This window comes from Lissotriton helveticus, chromosome 6 (genome assembly GCF_964261635.1).
Source record: "Lissotriton helveticus chromosome 6, aLisHel1.1, whole genome shotgun sequence".
Taxonomy (NCBI): Eukaryota; Metazoa; Chordata; class Amphibia; order Caudata; family Salamandridae; genus Lissotriton; species Lissotriton helveticus.
In genome coordinates this window covers 1,405,037,203-1,405,062,407 of record NC_136067.1, presented here as the reverse complement: position 1 = coordinate 1,405,062,407, position 25,205 = coordinate 1,405,037,203, and the positions used below count along the sequence as shown (strand labels likewise).

The window sequence follows — 25,205 nt, the reverse complement described above, 5'->3', positions numbered from 1 at the left end:
TTGGAGAAGTTGTGGGGAGTAAAATTGGATTTCCTCTACTGGCTTGAGGCTGAACCACAAGGATCACTGGAGTAAGGTGATTAGTAAGAAAATCAGGATCACCAGAGCTGGTCTGTGACACCTGACCACTTGCCTATTCACTGGCGGGCAGGAACAGGGTTTTGACCAAGTTGACATCTAGGTATAAATGAGGGCCTCATTTAAAGTGAGCAAAGGCTCAGACGTGGCTGGCCCAGGCTGTAAAAGTTATGTGAGGACATTTATTTTGGACTCTGTTGGAAGAAGTAAATGCAAGCTGACTGCTGAACCACCATTGCAAAGGGGGGCCTTTTCTTCTGTGGTGGTCCAAGTAGAGAGTCAAACCCTCCTCAGGAAATGTGTCAAGCCCACTGGCCTTTTATAAATCAACATAAAAGGTATCACCTGTATCATGAGGAACAAGCAAACCATCTCAACCCCACGATCATGATCCTCATCCTGGTGTGCCACTTGTTCAGCATGAGAGCCAGAAAGATAATGGAGGCTATTCTGCTGCGTCTGCCCTGGTAAAGGGACCGGGTCAGAATCAGGATATATGACGACCAGTTGCACTTTTGTATTCTGGTAATGCAATATTGGTGAAGATCGAGTCAGTTGAGTGTCCGACACCAGAATAAACTCCAAATCCTGGGGCCTATGGCGTCAGTTTTGGTATTGATGTGGAAGGGCCGCAAAGGTCTCAGAAGCTTGGACCAAATTTGGTACAAGGAATGAAGTGGTTCCCAAGGAATCAGATGATGCCAAGGAGATATTCACCGTTGGTGACCTAACTGGGGGCCCTTTTGGATCATTGGGGTCTGAAGACGCATTAGTGGGAGCCGGAAGCACACCAAAAATCTAGAGCATGGCCTCCATAAAGACCTCAATCTGCTGCAGTGTCGCCGATAGCCTGGTAACTCTGGGTGCACTAGAATCAACTTAGGAATTGACTCCATGACAGGAGACTTTCTCGGTGAATGACTTACATCATAACAAACTGGTGCCTTTTCTTTTGGTTCAGAGTGAAGGGATGATGTTGAGTCCCGTTTTGCTTTCTTTTGTTTGCCCTTGAACTTAGACTTACCAGAGTTCTTCGAGTCTGCAGTAAGTCGATATCTTGAACAGCCTCAGCAGTGTGATCAAGTGTGCATCCGTGACTTGAATCGGGCCATGCACAAAGGCTGCAATGACTACTTGTGTTCAGCGACATACAGCTTTGCTTCCCTGGTACTAGATCGGGTGTATCAGAGCACATTTAGTTCACAACTTCAATTCACTGCTCAAGCCCAACACCATGCGCAGGTCTGTTACCGACATCAGCAGTCGTAGCATGATTTGAATCGTCTTAGTTTTAGGTGGAGGCATATTGCCCTTGAACACTGAAATTGAATTTAGAAAGCATTAGAAAACTAACAAAATTGGGAGTGAATCTGGATTGTGGAAAGAAATGAACTGACATCAGCGTGCAGGTCAGGCACTTATATGAGGGTCTGCTCCATCACACGTGGGGCGGTACAGAGCAAACGCAGTGCAGTAACGCGCCGCCTAGCAGCATGCGGAAGCACTGTTGAAGAAACGTTTCTGAAGCCAGCTTGGAGCCTGAGGAGTATTTTAAGGTGGGGAATCTTCAAATAAAAGTATCCTTCAGAAACATTAACATACACTAACCTACTCAGTGCTTTAAAACTAAAACTGTTGCTTTTTTCTGGTTTCCCTATGGTGTTTTTATTCCGTTTGTAGTGGTGAAAAAAGTCTTCTGTGTGGTAAAACTGAGTTTTCTTACCACAAGTTTTGATTCCTTAATCTAGGAGATAAGAAGCAGGATACAGAATGGAGGATGGAGGGCAGGGCACATGCTTAAGGTATACTTTTACCAATCTAGGCAATACATTATCTGGTCAGTGAATGGCGATGCGGTAATCTTAATGGAAGGACGAACGAGGAGGAGAAAGCCCCCTCTGTTGAAAATCACTAATTCCGAGTTACTCATTGGCAGACAGGTAGAAAATGCTTCTTGCCAGCACAGTTGAACTTTCAAAATACCAAGAGGCAGGACAAACACGATTAGAGTCACTTAAAACGAAGTGTTTTTTCCTAGAAGCAAGCACTGAAAGCCTCATTTATAGGGAAGTCTGGGATAATTTCCAGGTTTAAATGTACCTTCCCTTATTTCTTCTCTTAAATGTTCTTATTGTATATTTTATTTCTCTTAATATCACATCTCTAAAGTACAGGGTTGTATCTTAATATTAAAATATTGTATAATGCTGACAGAGAGAACTTGCTTCTCTGGGTGACCTCTAAAAAACTAGCTGGAGTCGAGCACAGTGTTTTTTCTGGAAAAGACATAAAAATAAGAAAATACTGTGGTTAGTTTATGCTAATCCGCCACAAACTGAAGTGTTCTCTCCATAAAAGCGTACCAGGAATATTCTTTAAAATGTAAAATACAATATAACTTAAGAAATATTAAAATAAATATAGAGTACCACGAAAGGAAATATACGTTAAAAGGGCCTTGGTCTGAAAGGCACTTTTGCTAGGAATAAGATTATTGCGATCACAGTCATCCATGTTTTTATGGTAGATGAGCAGTTGGTTACAATAACGTCATGGATGTTCTGGTTTGAAGGTGAGAAGAGTGTTAGTGTTTCCTGAGTGTTGAGTGGCCTATCTAGTTCTGCTGTGTATTAATTGCCTCATGTTTCTGCCTTTTAGTTAATCTGCTGATTTTACTCAACAGAGGACACTTGCAACAATGCACATACCCCTAGCTGTGGAGGCCACTGACTGCCGCGCTCACACGGCCCTTTCACCTCATGTTTGAAGTAACGGAACAGAATAACCTACACTGTTGCAACTAGCTTTAATACGAGGCCAGGGCCCTACAGTCAAATTACTAAAAACACTTTCATAAAAATAAAAAATCCACAGACTCTCAGGCAGCAGGCTATTTTCAGCACAGTGAACAATTTGCAAAGTGAACAATCGAAAATAGGATATCTATATTAAAACAATATCATTTTAAAAATGCATGAAGCAACTATTGCTAAGTAGCAAAACAGATTCCCATTAAAAAGCAGAGCACCAAAGCCAAAAATAAATTTCTGTAACTCACCATTTGACCCAGAAGTAAGAGCTGTGGAAAAAAGGCAAACAAACATAATATCAACAAACTTGTAAAATTAGCACTGACATTTCTATTTGTGAACATGAGGAATACTGGTACATTAACGAAGAAAGCAATTGAAAATTGTAAAATGTCTGACTGTAAAGGTTTGGTTTCATCTTATCTGTGGTAACACGGCAGAACAGTTAATTTTCTGGTGAGCCGGACACTGACGGACGCATGTGGTGGAGGATCGCATTTAGCTAATTACCTCATATCTGTTCTGCACAAATGATAATGAGCGTAGTCCCTGATACCTTCTCAACCCACTATAGCCTTAAAGCCTGCCGTAGCGGGCTGTACCGGCCATTAAAGGCCTGCTCCAGCGTTAAACTGGGCCTTTAACACAGGAGAGGGCCTTTAATGGCCGGCAGAGCCTGCTACAGCGGGCTCTAAGGCTATTAGAACATTCCGCCCCTAGAGGGCAGAATGTTCTATTTTTGTAAAATAAAGGCCTCAAGGAGCCCGAGGAGGTTGAAATCCTCTCGGGCTCCGCGAGGCCTTTGTTAAACATTGGAATGTTGATGCTCCGGGCTTCTACCCGCCATTAGAAGCCCGGAGCACTCCATTGTTTTTAATGGAGCTCCCAACATACCAATATTCTAACTAAGCTTAAACACTTACGGGGTAGAGTGCTGTCCCTTTTCTCCATGATCTGAATGGGAGATGGTGTGTGTCCTGCCTGAGGAAGGATGATAGTGAGCGATACTTCGTGGATGAGGTGCTTCCTGCAGCCCTCAGTGGTAAGATATTGCTTAACACAATGTATTTTGCTTGTATCCCTGTTGGGATTTGTAATCTTCAGGAACTATTCACCTTAACCGCTGACTTCCAAAGAAGAACAGGCTCCATCACACTGAGTGCCAAGCTCATTTACTGGGTCTTTCAGTACAGGTGCAGTTTGCACTCACACACGGTGGAAAAGCTGGGGATCAGTTTTAGATATTGTGGGGGTGAGATCCAGTTTGGTCTTCTAGCATAAATGTGAATCCCTGTCATGCAATCTCTCATGTGTAATCACTCATCCTAAGTGGCTCATGAACTCTCATCAGGGACTTTTCTGACAATAGGGCCAAGGTATGTGCCTCTCAAAGCCTTGGAGGGAACATTTCCAGGCAAGGCTCCCTTTTGAAAAATAGCTCTGTGGTGCCCGAAATTTCCAGTCTCATACCTGTATCTCCTCCTGAAGCCTCCTCTATGGACTCATACACTGAAACATTCTAGCAGCAGTAGGCAGACTTCAGGCACTTCTCTTTACCTGCCTAGCGAATTATACATCAAACGTTTTGAAAACAGGCCCTGTCCAGACATGCTATTCAGTCGAAAATGTATATTTGTATGTTTTTTCAATGGCACAAACATGGTAAGTAGGACACTCATCTTGGACAGTGATGGAGCGAGATAGAAAACAAAATTTTGTTTAAACTCGCAAAGTCACATTTCCATAACATGAATAAAATTATTAATGATTTGTGATATGTCGTGCTAATACAACCTAGATTAAACTTTACACGTGGGGGGACTAACATGTGTGCTCATAAACGTGCATATTTGTTGCATCTTTTTGTTCGTGCAAAATAATAAAATAATTTATTGTTTTCGTTTTTGTCATTACTAACTGCTGCAAACTTAAAATAAGCATGTGCTTGTTTTGCTTTTCCTTGTCTGTGTGATGTCATTTCTACTATTCTAGGTGCATATGGGTCTCATAGAAAAACGGAGACTGGTAAATATAAACGCTGCTTTATTTGTTTGCAATGGCTAGGTAACATTTTGATTAATCGGGTGGGTTAATTAATTAGTAAACCATGGGGTGGATACAGAATATACTTTATTTCTTACATTAATACTTTTCTTGTGTTTGTTTTATACTAGAAATCATAAGTTGCCTGCTTTTGAGGCCTAGCTATTTGAACCGCAAAATGAGAGTTGATCTATAATTCTGCAGAAAGTCACGAGACGCCCATTCTGAATTAAAACGTTTATTGAAGCTGCATTCACAAAGCAAAAACTGATGAGCTGACATCATTCTGTCGGACATGGCCAAGGTCGAAAGTGAACTTTTTGTCAGTCCTTAACTTGGCATCCGCGGAAGTTGCACTGAAAGACTGTGGAAGCTGCTAGGATAACTTTATACAAAGTTGCAATCGCAGGAAGCCTCTGGCTTCACGTGGAAGAGACAATGGTCTTTGTAAGACATGAATTTGTGGAACTTTTTAAGAATCGGGTGACATGTCACTTGTCACTCTCAGCCAATGGGACGTCGAGTATTTCTGAAAACTTTCCTTTGCTAGTTTAGTTAGCGTAGAAAGGTATAAAAAGTCATGCCCTTAGGGTTGGGCTGGCTGCTGCTTTCTGACTTTCCGATGAGGGTGATGTGCTGCTGGACTTTGCGTGGAGCACGTAAGAATCCTCAAAGATCTTTACTTTAATTTCTGTCTATTTAGCTTAGTTAGGGAAATAGGTTTTAGAAATGCTAAACTTTATATAATTTCTTTAAATTGATTCAATTGCTTAAATTGTGTTTTTCTCATATTTCTTACCATCATGCTTGCTTTATTGCTAATAAATTTCAATTATAAAACTTACAACATATATTCCATAATTTAGAAAATAAAATCTTACTTTTGACATACAAGCTGGTCTTGATTATTTAGAAGTATAGGTTACCTTTAGCTAGATCACGTCGCCTATGGTGGTCATTTAAATGGTTGGGTTTTATTCTAATGACAATATTCTTTCTGCAAATGTATAAATATGTATATAGTGTGTAAATAATGTGTATATAGATTTATTCTGACCACCTGATTCAGTAGGCCCAAAATATATCAGGTTCATAAATGGGTCCATATTTAGTATAGAATTTTGTTTATAGGTTATGAAGTTGGGTAGCGTAGTTTATGATATATTTTCTATAGCCCGCTGGATCAATTCTCTGGTAGCAGAAATTGATGGTTGCTAAGAGGTAACCAAGGTAACATGTTGGTTGCTAAGGGTTGCGTCATGGTATGGAAATAGGATTGATGTTTTAACACTTGTTAAGTTCGTTTTTCGTGCCTATCTGTAAGCTATACCGGTATAGATTGTGTGATGAGAAATTAGTCACGCAAGCCATCTGTTCGTTTGTAGTGATATCGCCGAGTATCACAAGAGGTATCGCCGTGTACCATAGTGTTGTCGCCGAGCAGCACAGTTTTAGGGCTAGGTCTGAATCTTGTATAGTGAGGATTTTCTAAGAAATCAAAGCAGCATGAGAATAGGGACAAAGCGCCTTCCATAAAACTCACTGTGATGAGAGTATTAGTTATATCCGAGCTTGAGTGAAGGGTAAAATTAACGTCGGTGCATGATTATCTATAAACAGGTTAGAGTCCTGTACGGGTACATGTTTCATATCTATAAACAGGTGAGAGCCCTGTACGGATAACGTCGTTATTTTGCTAACGGTGCATGAATTCTATAAACAGGTGAGAGTCCTGTACGGATTTCATGTGTGTTTGAATTTAGGGAATTTTCCGTGTAAAAGTGCGAGTTTGAATTGTATTTTATGTTCAAGTGGAACTCTTAGAACTTTCACTTCGCGGTGGGTTCAGAGCAAAGCGAGTTCATAATTATACGTGTTAGAAGGGTGGGGTAAGGTTACTCTACTGACAATTGAATATTATCCTTAGTGTGAATAGCGCCGTCTATTCCGAAGTGTGGATACTTGAATGTATGTAAACTATCCTAAATAGTGAAACGAACAGATGTTGTCTTTATAGTCATTGTTAAAATTAATTTACACTGAAAAGTGTTTTTAAAATGGCGCTGTGAAAAGATTTTGTGAAGGAGGGGTAAGCGCCAGGAGTGAGAAGCGAGAAACCGCAGCTGCTGTGTACGTCACAGAGCCGCGCTGGGATTGGGTGACCTACGTCACAAGCTGTATTCTGATTGGCTCCTGAGTCTCTGACGGCCTGTGAGCTGATTGGTCCTTCGGAAAATCTCCAAATTTATTGGTCGAGCTGAAAAGTGACGCAGCTCAACTGCCATTGGCTTGTTGGTGTGTTTCGCGCACGGGTTGGTTGTTTTGCGGAACATCCCGGAAATATTTTACGAACGATTTTGTGAATTAAATTTAACTCTTAAAAATGAGTTATCATTTTAAACATGTTGAGAAAAAGACAACATTATTTCAGAAATTTAAGAATTTATTTTCACCTGACAAGAAAATCGAAACGCGAGGTGGTAAACTACTTCATAAGTATAAAACACCTGCAGCGTACATGGAAGGTGAATACGGATATCATACTGTCTTATGGTTCGACAGTTGGAAACGTTATACTAAAAACGATGGTGTTTTGGCTTGGCCTGACGATGGTTCATTTAATGTAAGAGTTTTAAGAAATTTACGAGAGAAAATGAATGCTCTTGTTCCAAAACCGAGACCAACTCAATTTGAAGCTTTAGTTGAGTGGGAAGATGAGATGTATCAGTTACAAAGAGAAGCTAGTGGAATTAAAAGACCTTCTAAAAATCCATCATGGAAAAGAGAAACTCATGAAGATAGATTGCGAATGTGGAGACAGGGAAACATGAGTGAGGGATTGTATTTAATTCATGAAATGGTAATGGGTTCTCCTACAGGGAAATCTATGGAAAGTGAATCTGAGGATGCAGTTATGGAGGAAATATATACAACTGCTAGAAATAAACAGCCTAATCAGCCTTTGAGACCTCCTAGATCATGGTCTACACCGGTGGTTTCTACTGAAACTTCACCGAGTGCACCTCCAATTAGTGAAGCTCCTAAACTTTATCCAAATAATTGTGAAATCACTGAAACTCCTAGAAGATCAGAATTTGAGAATGCTCGAAATGAAGGCAGACAATTTTCAATGACTCCAAGAGCAAGGGAACCTCCAAAAGATTATACAAGAGAGACAAGAAATGTTGAGGATGATGATTATAATGAATATTTAAGGTCTAAAGAGGAATTAATTAAAAGAATGACAAAAGGCATGGAAGCTGTCACAGTTCCAGTAACAATAGGTCCTGTTCAGCCTGTATTTGATCAAAGAGATACAAACAAAACTGGATTAACTATTCCTTTAAATACAGAAATTCAAAAGCCTGCTGGAAAATTTTATTCAGACTTGACTGAATTAAACACTTCCAGATCGAGAATGCCTGATTTAACTTTTAATGAGGATTTATCTCCAAAAACACCAATGGGTGCTATGTCAGATGTAGGAAGTCCTGAAGTCAGGGTAACCACACCAAAACTTGATGTGGCCAAATTGAAAGCGAATATAGAAGAATTAATAATTGGAACAATTGGCCCAGATAGTTTAAATTACTATCGGGATGATGAACTACTATTCATTTGCAAAAGTATTCAGTGGAAAACGAAAAATAAATATGATCAATTAGAGGATCTAGCTGCAGAACTTGAAATCGATGTAAGTAAACAAAAGAATTTTGCAAAGCATTACAGATTAGATTTTTCAGAAAGCGACATTGAGAGTTTGAACTCAATGGGAAGAATAGTACACATTAAAGATTTAATTGTCTATATCAAAAAGCTAGGAGAACTGAACAAATGGAGAGTGAAATGGACCAAAAGGAAGGAAGATGAAAGATTAGAAAAATTGTCAAAACAATTTCCAATGAGAGAAGTTGCAGGTGGAGGATATGTTCATGTCCCATGGTCGAGACAGGACATTCTGTTATTCACAAATGACTTTCCAAAATTAAGAGAGAAACCTGTTGAGTGGTACAGGCAAGTCGATAGATTTATCAAAGTGTCAAAAGTTCTGTGGATTGATTTAGATGGATTTTTTGACATTGTAGTTCCATCTGATCTTTGGACAGAATGTAAAATATCTATTAGTTGGCCAAAAGCAGAACCTGAGCGAATTAAAGAAACAGGTGCCCCGAATCCACTTGTAATGGATTTTTATGAGAAAGTAATTGTTTGGATGAAAAACAAAATTCCACCCAAAGAAGTTGATTGGGTTAAAATAGAAAGAACAGAACAGGAAACAAAAGAATCAGTTCATTCCTTTTATGAAAGACTATTGTTAATCTTTAAACAATACAGTGGTTATGAAAAACTAGATGAAAAGGACATGAGTCATTTTATCTATAGATTTGTTTATGGATTAAAACCTGAAATTGGAGAAATGATCCGAACTAGTATTGTCGGATGGCAAGCACTATCTATAGATGATATTTTAAGAAAAGCAAAATATTGTAGCGATGAATTAGAAGTAAAACAGAAGAAGCTGAAGGAGAAAGCCATGTGGGCTCAGGTAAAAGTGGCTGAGCAACAGATTGCCAGCATGGGAAATAAGAACACTAATTTTGTTCAAACTGGAAATACGAACCAGATACAAGGAAAGTTTAAAGGTAATAATTTCCAAAAGAAATTTAGCCCAAAGATAGAAGAACTAAAACAAAGATTACCTTGTTTTAATTGTGGCGAAATTGGACATTGGAGGGACGAGTGTCCTCATCCTCCTAGAAACTCAAAGAATCCCTTATTGAATCCACAGATGCAGAATGGTGTTAACGTGCAGCAACAGCTACAGATGCAACAGGGGTTAAATGAATTTAATATTCAGCGACAGTTACAACAACAGCAACAACAACAGGTGAATAATCGACAAGACCAGTTGCCACAACCACCTTTTCCGAATTGTGGGGGAGTTCAAAAATATAATCCAAACGTGGGATTTCAGGGATGTGAACAGGTAATAAAACCACAAAAACAGCAAAAGCAGCAAAGGGTTCAAATGCAAAATGCTTCACAACAATTTTTATTAACAGAAAGCCAAGACAGTGATTCTGATGATTATTGCTGACGGTGCCCGAGAGAGGAGGAAGAGTGTGTTGTTGGAGCCACTCTTGAGGTTGACCAGTCCGGTCCTTATGTAAACGGGAAAGTTAATGATGTAGACATCACTTTTCTAGTGGACACTGGTGCTACCCGTTCTACTGTTAGATCAGTGGAAATTGAAAACCTACCTCTCTCTGGGGATACCATCCAAGTTGTGGGAGTAAGTAATCAGCAAATTAAAACAGATTTAACTGATCCAGTACCAGTTGAAATTGGAAGTTACAGAGACAAACACAGATTTGTGGTTTGTAACAGTAGTCCAGTAAATCTATTAGGTAGAGACATCCTATGTAAAATGAATTGCAGAATATATTGTTCTCCTGAAGGAGTTGAGTTACAAACAATGGAGGAAGATGGTTTGTACAGAATGACAATGATGATGATGGAAGCAGAAGAAACAAAATTGTTTCCTGCATTTGAAGAAAAGGATTTACCTGAAGAGCTAAAAGAAACAGTGAAATCTGAAATATGGGATTTTACTGGGAATGAAATGGGTCTGATGAAAAACGTAGATCCTGTTAAAATTGCATTGAAACAGGGAATAGAATTTCCAAATATTCCACAGTATAAAATGAAAACAGAAACAATTGAAGGTGTTATACCTGTAATTGAAAAGTTAATCAAGCAAGGTGTATTAAAAGAAATGAAGAGTAGCTCTTGTAATTCACCAATTATGGGAGTTAAAAAGGCTAACGGAACATTTAGGATCGTACAAGATTTGAGAAAGGTTAATCAAATTGTCATTCCATGTTGTCCTGTGGTTCCAAATCCAGCAGTGATTCTATTTCAGATTCCACATGATGCTGAGTGGTATACAGTCATTGACCTTTGCAATGCATTCTTTACTGTTCCTTTACACCCAGACAGTTATGAAATCTTTGCTTTCAGATTCCAAGGTAAGACCCTTGGATGGACAAGAATCCCTCAGGGCTATACAGAAAGTCCTTCAATCTTTAACGAACTGTTAAAAAGATCATTAGAAGATTTAGACTTACCAGGTAGGTCTACGCTGGTGCAGTATATTGATGATTTGTTAATAGCTGCAAAGACAAGAGAAAATTGTGTAACAGACACAATAATTCTGTTAAATCGCCTTGCAGAAGAAGGACATAAAGTGTCCCCAGCAAAACTACAGTTTTGCAAACAAGAAGTAAAATATCTTGGTCACAGAATTGCAAAGGGAAAAAGACAAGTAACAATAGAGAGAATAAAAATGATTCAAGCAATGTTACCGCCAAGAACACAAAGACAGGTCAGAATGTTCTTGGGAATGGTAGGTTACTGTCGACAATGGATAAGTGGATTTTCAGTAATTGCAAAACCACTACAAAGACTGACCAAATCAGATGTAAAAGATCCAATTATTCTCAATGATGCTGAGATGGAATCTTTTGAGAACCTGAAAAAGAGCTTATGCCAAGCTCCTGCTTTGGGTATGCCAAATTATGAGAAAGATTTTGAACTGTATTGCAGTGAGAGAGAAGGATGTGCATTATCTGTATTAATACAGAGACATGGAAATTTAAAGAAACCTATTGCATACTTCTCTGCAGTTCTTGATCCAATTGCAAAAGCATTGCCAGGTTGTTTGAAAGCAGTCGCAGCTACAAGTATCAGCCTTGAACAAAGTGAAGGAATCATTATGGGATTTCCTGTAAAAGTTTTTGTGCCTCATTCAGTTGAAATATTACTGACAAGAGGTAAGACTCAACATTTAACAAGTAGCAGATTGACAAAGTATGAGAAAATCATACTGGGAGCAGATAATGTTTCGATTTCAAGATGTTTGAATCTGAATCCTTCTACATTACTGCCTGATTCAGAAATTGTTGATGACATTGAGACAGAACATGAATGTTTAGATGTCATGGAATTCTGCACAAAACCAAGACAAGACATCAAAGATAGACCTTTGCCTGAATCGGATTTTGTCTACTTTGTAGATGGCTCATGCTTAAGATCCGAAGGTGGTGTCTTGAAAGCTTCATACTCAGTTTGTACAGTCGAAGATGTTGAAGAAGCATCATGTCTTGAAGGAGTTCGTTCAGCACAAGTGGCTGAATTGATTGCTTTAATTCGTGCATGTGAAATATCGAAAGATATAAGAGTTACCATCATTACTGATAGCCAGTATGGATACGGAGTTGTGCATGATTATGGACAACTCTGGTCACAGAGGGGATACATGACATCAACAGGATCACCAATTAAAAATGCAGTTTTCATTAGAAGATTAATTGAAGCAATACAATTGCCAAGAGAAATTGCCATAGTCAAGTGTGCAGCACACACTAGAGGAACTGATTATATTTCCAAGGGAAATGCCTTCGCAGATGAAACAGCAAAGTACTGCGCAAGGAAAAATTATTCTTACAATCGGAATAGAAGTACAGAAACTGATTCAAATTCATTAATGCTAACAACTGTTGTAGAAACATGGAATGAGATTAGAGATTTACAAAACGAAGCAGATGATGAAGAAAAAGACCTGTGGTTAAGATCAGATTGTAGACCACGTGATGAAGATGGAGTGTGGGTTTACAAAGATGGCAGAGTAGTTTTACCAAATTGTATGATTTCTGACATGGCTAGATTATATCATGGTCCTGCACATTTAGGAAGAGATTCCATGGTCAGAATTTTTAGAGAAACATGGTTCAATACCAAATTCAGAACAATTGCAGAATCTTTTTGTCAAAGGTGTTTGTCATGCCAACAAATGAATCCAAACAGAAAATCAGTGGTGGGGACAGGAATAATTGGTCGAGAGGGTGGTCCCTTTACCAGGTTACAAATAGATTTCATTGAAATGCCCTTACACAACTGTTTGAAATATGTACTTGTAATTGTATGCTTATTCTCAAGGTGGGTAGAGGCTTTCCCTACACAACATTGTGATTCAATTACAGTAGCAAAACTAATGCTCAGAGAAATCATCCCAAGGTACGGTTTTCCAGTCACTATTGAGAGTGATGGAGGAAGCCATTTTGATAACAAACTGTTGAAGTTAATTTGTGAAGCTATGAGCATTGAGCAGAAAATACACTGTGCATACAGACCAGAGGCATCAGGTGTAGTTGAACAAATAAATGGAACTATCAAAAACAGAATTGGAAAAATGTGTCTAGAGACAGGTGTTAAGTGGACTGATGCTCTTCCACTTGTTTTGATGTCATTAAGAAGTACACCAGATAAAAAGACAGGTTTGAGTCCTCATGAAATTATAATGGGAAGAGTTATGAGGCAAGCTTTTGTACCTGTAGGTAAACTGTTGAGCATAAATGACAGTGCAATTTTGGATTACTGTAAAAGGTTATCTGATATGGTAACTTCTGTGTCTAATCAGGTGGGAACTGAAGCTCAATCAAATGACAAAGTTTTGACACATGATCTGAGACCTGGAGACTGGGTCAGAACGAAAGTACATCGGAGGAGGAATTGTCTATCTCCTAGATGGCAGAAACCTAGGCAGGTAATCTTGATCACTACTAATGCTGTAAAGTGCAGAGGATTGAAGCGTTGGATTCATCCAAGTCATACTATTCCAATACCAACTCCTGAAAATTCTGATGTTGAAAGTGATACCACAGATGATTCTGATTCTGAAGCAGAAGACAGAACAGAAGGTGAAGTAATTCCAGATTCTGAAGATCGACAAGAAAGTCGACATCTGGAAATTGTGCCAGTAAATGGAAATTTGACAAGAAAAGACTTAGAAATAATTGAAATAGATTCTGAAGGTGAAGAGAATCTGTTAAAAGGAAAGATAACTGAGGATTCGGTTGTCTATATTGAAGACAAAGAAGCTGAACCAAAAGAAGTTTCAGACCAGGAGAGTATCGAAAGGCAGAGAACAAGCTCTGAAGTAAGGAACAAAAATCCGAAATCTGGGAAGCTAGAGGTAATTGAAGAAGAGGAGGAGAACGATTTACCGAGTACCAGTGATGGAAGACAAAGTGAAGTTCCTGAAGGAGTGAAATTGCCGAATAGAGAAGTTCCTGAGTCAATTGAAATTTCAGACTACGAAACTGAAGAAAGTGACGTGGAAGGTGGAAGTGAAAACGGAAAGAAAAGGACTTGGAAGTCAGAATCAAATAATTCTGAACCAAAGAAAAAGTACGTGAGAAAAGCAGACTTCTGGCCTGGTGGAAGATTGAGAGTCAGATTAATTAAAAAGCCAATAGAACAAGTTGAAGAAATAAGTAGTCAAAAGAGTCCTGGAAAAGAAGTTGGAGTTGGGAGGAAAATAGAAGTGATATCGAGAAAAGGGAAGAGAATAATTAAACCAAACCAGAAATACAAGTCTCCTGAGTGGACTTACTTAGTAATTCCACCTGTTATTGACATATACGATAGTAGTGAAGAAGAAAACGAAATCCAAGAAATTAGTGACAATGATTGAAGTACAAAATTATTAAATTGGCAAAAGGCTGAAGAAATCCTGTTAGTTGACACAAGGTCGAAGAAAAACTGTTTAATAGAAGAAAACTTATGTATGACATAAGGTCGAAGAAATCCTGTTTAGGGTTATAAAAGAAAAATATATTTTAAAAGGGGGGTGTATATAAATTTTAAAATTTATTTTTATTTTTGAGGCTAAAATTAACCTGAAAATGCCTTACGTTAAGGAGAGCACTTCAAGATGTTCTGTTTTTAAGAGATGCTGTAAGATGACTCTGGTATGTCTGCTCATTTTAGTTCTGCTCTGGTTGATACTAGCTGTGATTATACCTTTAGAAATGGATAGAGAATTACACAAAGTTAACATAACAAGCAAAGCTCTGGTTAGCCAAACTAAACATAGTGCATCTGCAAAAGTAATTGATCATCAGCCTAACATTCATCAAGATAAATTAATAGGTGATTTTTCAAGCAATACATTCACAAAGCTTTTGAGTGAATATGTAAAGGTAATGGATGCAAAGGACTGTTATGTCTGCGTTAAGTTACCTGCTTCTGTTTCTGAGGGAGTAACATATAATATGCTTCCTCTCACTTATGCTGTTACATGTAGTGTATTAACTAGTTTATTTGATCAAACTGGTCGTTTAGAATATTACTATTCAAATTATGATGAGATTTTTGCTAATGTCAAGATTGATAATGTTTTAAATAAGCATAAGAAAGCTAAACAATTGAGAGAATATTTCCTTGTTACTAACGAACTCACTTATGAGTATGCTTACAAGAATAACCTAACATGTAAATTAAGTGCTGAAGGAAAGAAATTTTTGAATATGGTTGAGGAGAGAAGAGCAATTTATAAGAGAAATGAATTAGTCAAGCAGACTAAGTCATCCTTCTGGCAAAAAGAGGATGAGAAATTAAACGGCAAAATGCTTGAAAATATTGCAATTCACATAGACAAACCTGTTAGTGGAAAGCTTTGCATTAGAAGAGATAATACACTTTTTGATAATTATTTTGTAGGTGCAAGTAACTGTGAAGATACTTATCAGATTATGGGAGGTTGGGGATTTAAAGGTGGAAAAGATCCTATCTTTCCTGGAATTTATTTTGTTTGTGGTGACAAAGCATACTACAACCTTCCAGACCATTGGTATGGAACTTGTTATGTGGGAATTGTTTTTCCTAAAGTGTTTCATGTTGACAGAGATTCAGAAGGATTGTTTAAAATACATAATTATGTAAATAGAGCTAAAAGAGAAACTTTTACCGAAGTTCTGGGAGATATTTTTCAAGCTGTAATACCTTTTGTTGGTATAACCCTAAATGCAGGGAGAATCAGAAAATTGTCCACTATAGTTGATAGATTATCAACTGATACTGCTGATGGATTTCAATTAGTAAATGTTGAAGTTATAGCAATTAGATCCATGGTAATTCAAGATCGTCTTGCTTTAGACATACTCCTAGCAAAAGAGGGAGGAGTCTGTGGCATTTTACATGTCCAACATTGCTGTACATATATACCAGATGAAAGTAAAAATATTGAAATGTATATTAAGAATATTACACAAATGCATTCAGAAATAATTCCTTTAGAAGAAGAAGATTTTACTGGGAAACTTTCAAAAAGGTTTCAAGCAATTAAAAACTGGTTTCATAATATCGGAAGTTCAATTCTTGGCAAGATTTTGGCACCTTTGATTATAATAATATTCATTTTTATTTTGACTAAAGTAGGTTGTTTGTTGCATAAAAGAAAGAAACATTTGAGAGAAAAGAAAAGAATCTATAAACTCAGAAAAGAAGAGGAAAGGGAGATCGAGTTACAGGAGTTACACAGAGAGCGTCATGTTAATTGCAAAGATTATGCTGAAACAGATTTTTAGGTTTTACTAATACAATTGAATTTGAATCGATTTCTTATAAATTTAATTTACCAAAATTTTGAGTGCTGGTGTGGTGATTTGTTAATCACCAGATGAGGGAGTTGATGGAGCGAGATAGAAAACAAAATTTTGTTTAAACTCGCAAAGTCACATTTCCATAACATGAATAAAATTATTAATGATTTGTGATATGTCGTGCTAATACAACCTAGATTAAACTTTACACGTGGGGGGACTAACATGTGTGCTCATAAACGTGCATATTTGTTGCATCTTTTTGTTCGTGCAAAATAATAAAATAATTTATTGTTTTCGTTTTTGTCATTACTAACTGCTGCAAACTTAAAATAAGCATGTGCTTGTTTTGCTTTTCCTTGTCTGTGTGATGTCATTTCTACTATTCTAGGTGCATATGGGTCTCATAGAAAAACGGAGACTGGTAAATATAAACGCTGCTTTATTTGTTTGCAATGGCTAGGTAACATTTTGATTAATCGGGTGGGTTAATTAATTAGTAAACCATGGGGTGGATACAGAATATACTTTATTTCTTACATTAATACTTTTCTTGTGTTTGTTTTATACTAGAAATCATAAGTTGCCTGCTTTTGAGGCCTAGCTATTTGAACCGCAAAATGAGAGTTGATCTATAATTCTGCAGAAAGTCACGAGACGCCCATTCTGAATTAAAACGTTTATTGAAGCTGCATTCACAAAGCAAAAACTGATGAGCTGACATCATTCTGTCGGACATGGCCAAGGTCGAAAGTGAACTTTTTGTCAGTCCTTAACTTGGCATCCGCGGAAGTTGCACTGAAAGACTGTGGAAGCTGCTAGGATAACTTTATACAAAGTTGCAATCGCAGGAAGCCTCTGGCTTCACGTGGAAGAGACAATGGTCTTTGTAAGACATGAATTTGTGGAACTTTTTAAGAATCGGGTGACATGTCACTTGTCACTCTCAGCCAATGGGACGTCGAGTATTTCTGAAAACTTTCCTTTGCTAGTTTAGTTAGCGTAGAAAGGTATAAAAAGTCATGCCCTTAGGGTTGGGCTGGCTGCTGCTTTCTGACTTTCCGATGAGGGTGATGTGCTGCTGGACTTTGCGTGGAGCACGTAAGAATCCTCAAAGATCTTTACTTTAATTTCTGTCTATTTAGCTTAGTTAGGGAAATAGGTTTTAGAAATGCTAAACTTTATATAATTTCTTTAAATTGATTCAATTGCTTAAATTGTGTTTTTCTCATATTTCTTACCATCATGCTTGCTTTATTGCTAATAAATTTCAATTATAAAACTTACAACATATATTCCATAATTTAGAAAATAAAATCTTACTTTTGACATACAAGCTGGTCTTGATTATTTAGAAGTATAGGTTACCTTTAGCTAGATCACGTCGCCTATGGTGGTCATTTAAATGGTTGGGTTTTATTCTAATGACAATATTCTTTCTGCAAATGTATAAATATGTATATAGTGTGTAAATAATGTGTATATAGATTTATTCTGACCACCTGATTCAGTAGGCCCAAAATATATCAGGTTCATAAATGGGTCCATATTTAGTATAGAATTTTGTTTATAGGTTATGAAGTTGGGTAGCGTAGTTTATGATATATTTTCTATAGCCCGCTGGATCAACAGCAATCGCTCTATGAAGTAACAGGTCAATGCAGTCGCCTCCTCCTGCTTCCACACCCTCTGCATGTTTAAGATTTTCAGATGGTTTCCCGTCAACAACGGAAAACAGTGCCTCAAGCCCTCATTACCAGCCGACTGGACTATAGAAACATTCTATACACCAGAACAACCTCTCATCTCCACAAAACGACTACAGACTATACAGAACACTGCAGCCAGACTCATCCTCAACCTCCTTAAATGGACCAGTATCATCCCCCACCTCAGAAACCTCCACTGGCTCCCCATCGAGACGAGATGCCAGTGCAAGCTGCTGACCCAAACCTACAAGGCCCTCCACAAAACCAGACCCTCCTACATCAACCATCGCCTGACTTTCCACCAGCCTACCAGACAACTCAGATCCGCCTTCCTTGCACATGTACCCCGCATTCGGCAGAGCTGCAGCGGAGGTCGCTCCTTCTCTTACCTCGCTGCCAAGACCTGAAACAACCTCTTGCTCCACCTCCCCCTCAGTTACCGTCTTCAGGGAGAGAGTCAGGACCTGGCTCTTTGACTAAAGCTCCCCGCTCATCTCCACCTGGATACCCACTGGGGTGATAAATCGTGCTATGCAAATACCGATTGATTGAGTTATACAGTTTGGAGTGATAGGATGGAACCTTCCAAAGTACACTTACACACTACAGAGGTGAAGTAGAAGTCAATGGTTGGTTATCCACCCACGTTTATGCCATTTCAACAATTGGCACTTAATGGGACCAACAGGAGTTTATATATGCACACACAGGACAGCAAGGCCACCACATTCATTGATGTTACAGATACGGTTTCTAGTTCTGTGCATTCTTGTTACCATCTAATGCCTTCTGTGTTTGTGGTCTTGGTTTGCTTTAATTGACTCAAAGAGGCCAAAACATCTGGCAGGAAGTGTCTGAAGGTGAAACAAACACAACTGAGAAAAGTGTGAATGATGACATGGCAAGCAGTGGCCACCCTAAAAGAGGGCATTCACCTACCTGCAATCCTAACATAGCATGCGCTCTGTAATTCACTCTGCAAGTAGAAGCCCTAACATGACAAAAGCCAAAATTATAAATGCATATATGAAGAAGCGATTATGGAATACCTAAAGTGATACAGTCTACTTTATATTGTACGGACAATTATAAAATAACTTTACAAGAAATACCAGAATAAAGAAATGAAATCTGTAATAACCTCCCCTTTACACATACTGTAACCCAAACAATAATGCTCACCCTAACCACAATACTTACTCAGACCTAAACCATACCTCAAACCACTACCTCTAGACTATCCTTAACAATAAAAACGGTAACCTTATTGTAAGTGATATGCAGAACCCTACCCATTGCTTGAATTATCAATGCCCGGTTTTCTGGATTAGCTACTGATCGCCTATGATTAAAAGAACAATCTTGTAGGGGGCTGATAGAAGACACATATCACTGATGTATTCCTAGCGGAAAAGGCCTTGATTTCGTAAGTAAGTGGACTCCCCGGATGCTCACACAGATGGAGCCCCACAGGTTATCTCTTGTTAGCATTTTGCTGAAACAATTAAACCAACGATTAACTCAAAAGATAATTTCAAGTGGCTAGACAAACGAGTAAAAATCTGTTGCCTGAAAGAGACAGGAAGGGCAAGGGAAGAGCCAATCACACCGTAGGCAGGTGCTCGCTGGTAGGGCTGAGGAAAACTCTGTCAACATCAGACCCTGGATCAGCTCAAGTGGCACAGTCACAAGTCAGGCGCGTCCCTCTGAAACAAGGACACCGAACCAGCAAGGCTAATGTTACAGAGAAGCCTGCAAGATGAGTCAGTCGCACGTCAGCCTTGTGAATATGAAACAATGTAGGGATGCGAAAGAGCTAGACAATGGTCGTACTTCTGTAAGGTCACTGGAGCTGGAAAAGAGGTGTCTACATTTCAGGTACTTGTAGCTCTGAAAGGCTGTTAAGAACTTGGGAAAGTGACTCACAAGTCTGGTGGGCGCATCGGACAGACGGTCTGTTCTCTACTCTCGCTTGTTTCAAGGGCTTTCTTCAATTCTCTCTCTCTAAGTAACACTCACATTTGGCATTGGGTTAATTAGCCATCGGAGATACACCAAAGGCTGAATGCTCGTGGAATCTTCACTAACCAAGGGGTATGGTCCACACTGATGTCATTGTTAGCAATCTGCACAGATGTGAAATAAGACGTTAAGGCTCACAAGAACCTCGAGATGATTAAGATGGGGGGGGGGGGTGCGGTAGTGTTTTATAGGAACATTCACTCACTTAGATCATATTTGGGTGATAGTGTGCTTTACAAATACACATTACATACGCTCTCCCACTTCAGCACTTATGAGGCGGTCATCTGCAATGAGATGAATTTGACCTTTGATTTTAAAGCAGACTAAAAGAGGGTGGATCCAAGTGTTAAACCTAGACAGGTTAGACTGTCAGAAAATAATGGAAGTTTTGCTAAGTTAACCAGAAGATAACAAAAAAAAGAAAAGCTGAACACTCAGATCAGCCTGTATAAGCAGTACATAAATAAGCAGCTTAAGATGTTTCCAACTAAACAGAAAAAGGTGAAAGTTAAACAACAACCAGTTTACAGATCCTATTACTGTCTCAGCCTAAATACTCCTCTGCCAAAAATGGCAATAGGGGAACACGTCATCAAGGTTACTCCCTCCAGGAACATTTTAGTAAGGGGCAAAAAAAAGTCCACATTTACCAAGCTCTAAAGCAACGAAGAAGAGAAACAAATACAGAAATTAATTTAAAATGCACAGATTTATTTTAATGCATATATGGTAAAAAAAAACTACATAAATCGAACCATGCCAAAGTTGCATAAATCTTTCTTAACAATAATATTGCAGTATATGTAGCTACAGGAGAGTATACATTATTGAAGATGGGATTTATGAGTTGCACAGCTGTGTCAAGGGAACACATTCCTTGTTGGTCTTCTGCACTTGTTAGAGTTTATCGACACACATTTCTTGAGGCCAGTATTAGTTACTGTATTTATAGACAAGGGTATAAATTCATTGAATGCCTTGTCTCGTTAGTGTTTTGTAGAGGTTGTATGACCACAGTAGAAGTCCTTGAAGATTTGAAAGATAGAGTCTAGTTTTCTCTTGCACGACAAACGCTACATGGTGGCAATTTGGGCACTGAAGACACCTGTCAAGTACTGATATAAGGAGTTTCCAAAAATATATATTAGTTCATATGAAGTGTTACAAAGAGGGCTTGGTTTAGTGCAATTATGTAATAAGGATACGGAGAGGCTCATCAACCAGGTAGATAACTTTGAGGAAGGAGGGCATGGGATTGTTTTAGCTGGAACACTGATATAATCTTTGGGATGATGAGGAAAAATCTTGTTTTTTTAGGTTGAGCCTGGGCAGCGCATTCGCTCATCTGCGAGGCATGCTGTATTAGAGTATGCACTCTCCACCCATATTTTTCATTGGCTTGTGTCTTTGTCCTTTGTAAATGCTGGCTTCTGATTCAGGAATCAGCTTCTTAGTCACTCTTTAGTACCGCCTTGTCTTCATTTGTAACCGCCCACAAGGAATGGCTCTTTTACTTCTGTTGTTACACCGTATGTGTTATTTAGTCTGTAAGCACTATTTCTTTAGTGAGTTTTGTCTTACTGTAGGCACGACGTGCTTTGCAGCAGCATTCAGCATGCCATGCACGCTTTCACTTTTTAAGCAGCCGGGACAATAGCGGCCGCTTCTCTGGAATGCCATAGGGCATTTAGGAGAGTTTGAGCTATTGGCATTGTAAATGACAATAGCTTAAACTCTTGCAATTGCGACACTATTGCTTTACAAATATATTTTGGGCGGATTGTTTCCAAGTGCCTCATGCCGCGGTTGCACTTAATAGAGGCCACACCCCTCTGTTTAGAAGCGACTCATCTAAAGAAAGGGCCGTGGCCTCTATTAAGTGCAAGAGCGGAATGGGGCGCTTGGAAACAAACAATATTTGCAATTCAATAGGTCTCGCATTTGCGAGAATCTAAGCTTTTGACATTTACAGTGCCAATAGCTCAAAGTCTCGTAAATGTGAGACCTATTGCATTGCAAATGCTTGTCTCTCATGGTGTGATTACATTTGCTCTTTTCTTCCCTTTGCACCTTTTTCCTCATATTAAACAATATCAATGTAGGTTTCATGTCCTTACCCGAGAGTTTCAACTGTGACTTTCTTTTCCTGCTTGACACAGTTAGGAACTCGTCACTAAGTAGCTCCACAGCTGATGTTCGCTTCACAGGATCCGGCTCAAAGCAGCGCAGCAGGAAAGCCTTGGCTTCAGCAGACATGGACTCTGGAATTTCAGGGTGAATTTTAAACATTCCCACCTAAATATTAAAAATGAGAATTGGAAACCTATTGCAAGCATTCAGCATAAAATATCCTGTTTTCCAATTAGCATGAATTCATATTTACAGAAACAATCACTAGTTCAATACACAACTCTCAATCTGTCACTGGGCAGAAAATGGATGGCCCTCAGGGCTACAGAGTGAGTGCAAAGCAACATGTTTGCACTATATAATACCATTAATGGGTTAAAAAATATGCCTTCCTGGTAGTGGGTTGGGGGGGGCTTGGACATTGTTGGAAAGAAATGACTACAGGGGTGGTAAGTCCCTAAGTAGCTATGATACCTAGTTACCCGCAATGAACGACCAATATGTGTTCCGTTTAGTTTGTTGTTATGTTTTTGTTTCAGCAAAAAAGAAAAAACTAAAAAACCAAAAACCTCGCTGATTTACTGGACAATTGACGGCATGTACCTTTCTTATGTGAAGGTAACGCAGTAATGTACGGAAATGTGTCAAATAAGTTTGCATTGGACGTTACCACATACTGAAGATGTTAGGATGATGGCGGCCGGCCCGGACGGGTTGTAGGCCATTGGCTGTGTACTTTGTAAGGTGCAATAAAGGTTTTTGGAAAGAAAAAAAAATATATATATATATATATGCCTTGATTAATAGTGTGAAGCAGGAAGCTCCCCCTCCTTTCTGGTATCCTTCGCTAATTTTGAACTTCATGAAACTTCAAATTTGTTCAAAGGATACCTTTTACAGTGAAAATTCTAAGCTTTTATAACTAGGGGGCAGATGTATGACCGTTTTCCAGCATTGCAAATAGAAAATTGGGCAGCTTGCAACCACTAAAAAAGGGCTGTAGCATGTACAAGCCCTAATTTGAAAGTCAGTAACCTATTACCTACTCGCAAAATAGGGTTTGGAGTCGCTATTAGGAAGGGGCGTGCCGTGGGCGTCCCTTCCTAATAGCACGTCACAGGGGGATGTACAATTGTTTTGCGACCGCAAATCCAGTCGAAAAATAATCACAGTTAATAAGCCAGTTGCTAACAGGAAAGGGGAACCTTTCCCCTTTGTGTTTGGCAGTGAAAATATTTTTTAGGAACAGCCAGTGGTCCCACAGACCACTGCCTGCCCTTCAAAAATGAAAGGAAAGCTTTTCATTTTTTTGATTTAAACGCATCGAGTTTTCCTTTAAGAAAAAAAAGATGCATTTGGAGGAAGAAAAAAACATTGCTTTATTTAAAAAGCAAAAAGAACAATTGAATGGACAGAATGTTTAACAATGTAAAACATTCACCCCAGTACAGAGATCTAGGCCTTAATCCATCGTTTTCTTGCTCCCCGTGCCAATCCAGTTTAAACCCAGCCATATGATAATCAGTCTTGAACCTGTTCCCAATAGGAACAGTCCAGCCCAAACAGGCAGGCCAGGTCCTCCCTGTATGTGAAACAAGCATCCTGGGACCGCTTTCGGGGTATCACCCCTCATCATCGAGGATGGCTTGACACCGGTGGCATTGAGAGCACGGGACCCACATCGGCGCATACCCGTCCCACTCAGGGTGACAAATGCAAAAAGAACAATTGATGAATAGAATGTTGAACTATGTCAAACATTCATCCCAGTACAGAGATCTGGGCCTGAATCCATCTATTTTTTGCTTCCCATGCCTTTTTCTGTGTGTCTTTTGCTTTCTCAGCCTAAGCGCGCCAGGTATGCCCAGACGTGAGTCCTGGGCTCACTGTGCTACTGGATTCAAGCTAGCCTGGCTGATGAGGGGTGATGCCCCGAAACCGGTCCCAGGATGCTTGTTTCCGGTCCAGGGAGGACCTGGTTTGGGCTGGACTGTTCCTATTAGGAACAGTGTCAAGACCTATTTGCATATGGCTGGGTCTAAACTTGGGTGCATGGTGAGCAATAGAACAATGGATTTAACCCAGATCTCTTGACTGGGGTTGAATGTTTGATTTGCTCTGCATTCCGTCAATCATTCGTGTGTCATTTGCTTATTTAAAAAGCAAACAAAGACATTGTGGTCTACTGTCCACAGCAGGCCACCATCCCTGAAACTGTATACTATTCCCAATGGGTCGTAAATTGCGACCTGCCTCATGAATATTGATGAGGCAGGTAATTTACGACCCCATTGGGAATTGCTAAATGTTTCTGAGACACATCAGTACATTCCGTTTTGCGAGTTGCAATAAAATTGTAATTTGCAAGTTTGTGCATGTTCTTATTAACAAAACATTATTGTTGCTAGGTAAACTGGCTGTTTTTCTTTTTCGGTTCTTGAAAAGTAAGAGGTAATAGGAGATCAGCAGTATGTTTGTTGACTTATATGTAACATTGTTATTAAAAAGTAAATTCTTTGAGCTCATTCAGTTTTTTGGGGCCTGAAGTTGTGTCTGCTTTTCAAATCAACCAGGCCACTTTAAGTCCTTTTTGCTGTTGCAGGGGAAAAACTATCTGAAGATAATAGAATTTCTGATTTGTCCTTTGCCAGACTACAAATTCCTCACATAATCTTTAATCAAATCTCAGGATCCAGACAGAAATTGGTTAATACCTTTTATACTGAAGGAGTATTTAGGATATGTCTTTACACAACATAGTCTTACAGATAGGCAAGAAAAACATGTGTGACTTCCACTTGCAATTTCAAGGAAAAAACAAAGCAACAGCCAGTGAGTAGTTTCCTGTATATAATTGTGTTATAAATTATTCGGAATAAGATATCAAATCCGTCTACATGAATCTCTGTGCATATATTCTGAGAAGAATGTTGGTTGATTAGTCATGCTAGAAGAGATGTCTTAAT

The 25,205-nt window shown here is 38.9% G+C and overlaps 1 protein-coding gene across 2 annotated transcripts in view; it reads right to left on the bottom strand.

Annotated features, from left to right (window-relative positions):
* Window positions 1-25,205, bottom strand: part of MAP3K5 (mitogen-activated protein kinase kinase kinase 5) — a 1,111,277-nt gene that overhangs the window by 135,873 nt on the left and 950,199 nt on the right. For both annotated transcript variants that reach the window (XM_078649188.1, XM_078649189.1), the window contains exons 20-21: window positions 22,227-22,404; window positions 3,137-3,157 (exon numbers count right to left, since the gene is read on the bottom strand). In XM_078649188.1, coding sequence (XP_078505314.1) covers window positions 3,137-3,157; window positions 22,227-22,404 — 199 coding nt within the window. The remainder of the gene's footprint in view (window positions 1-3,136; window positions 3,158-22,226; window positions 22,405-25,205) is intronic.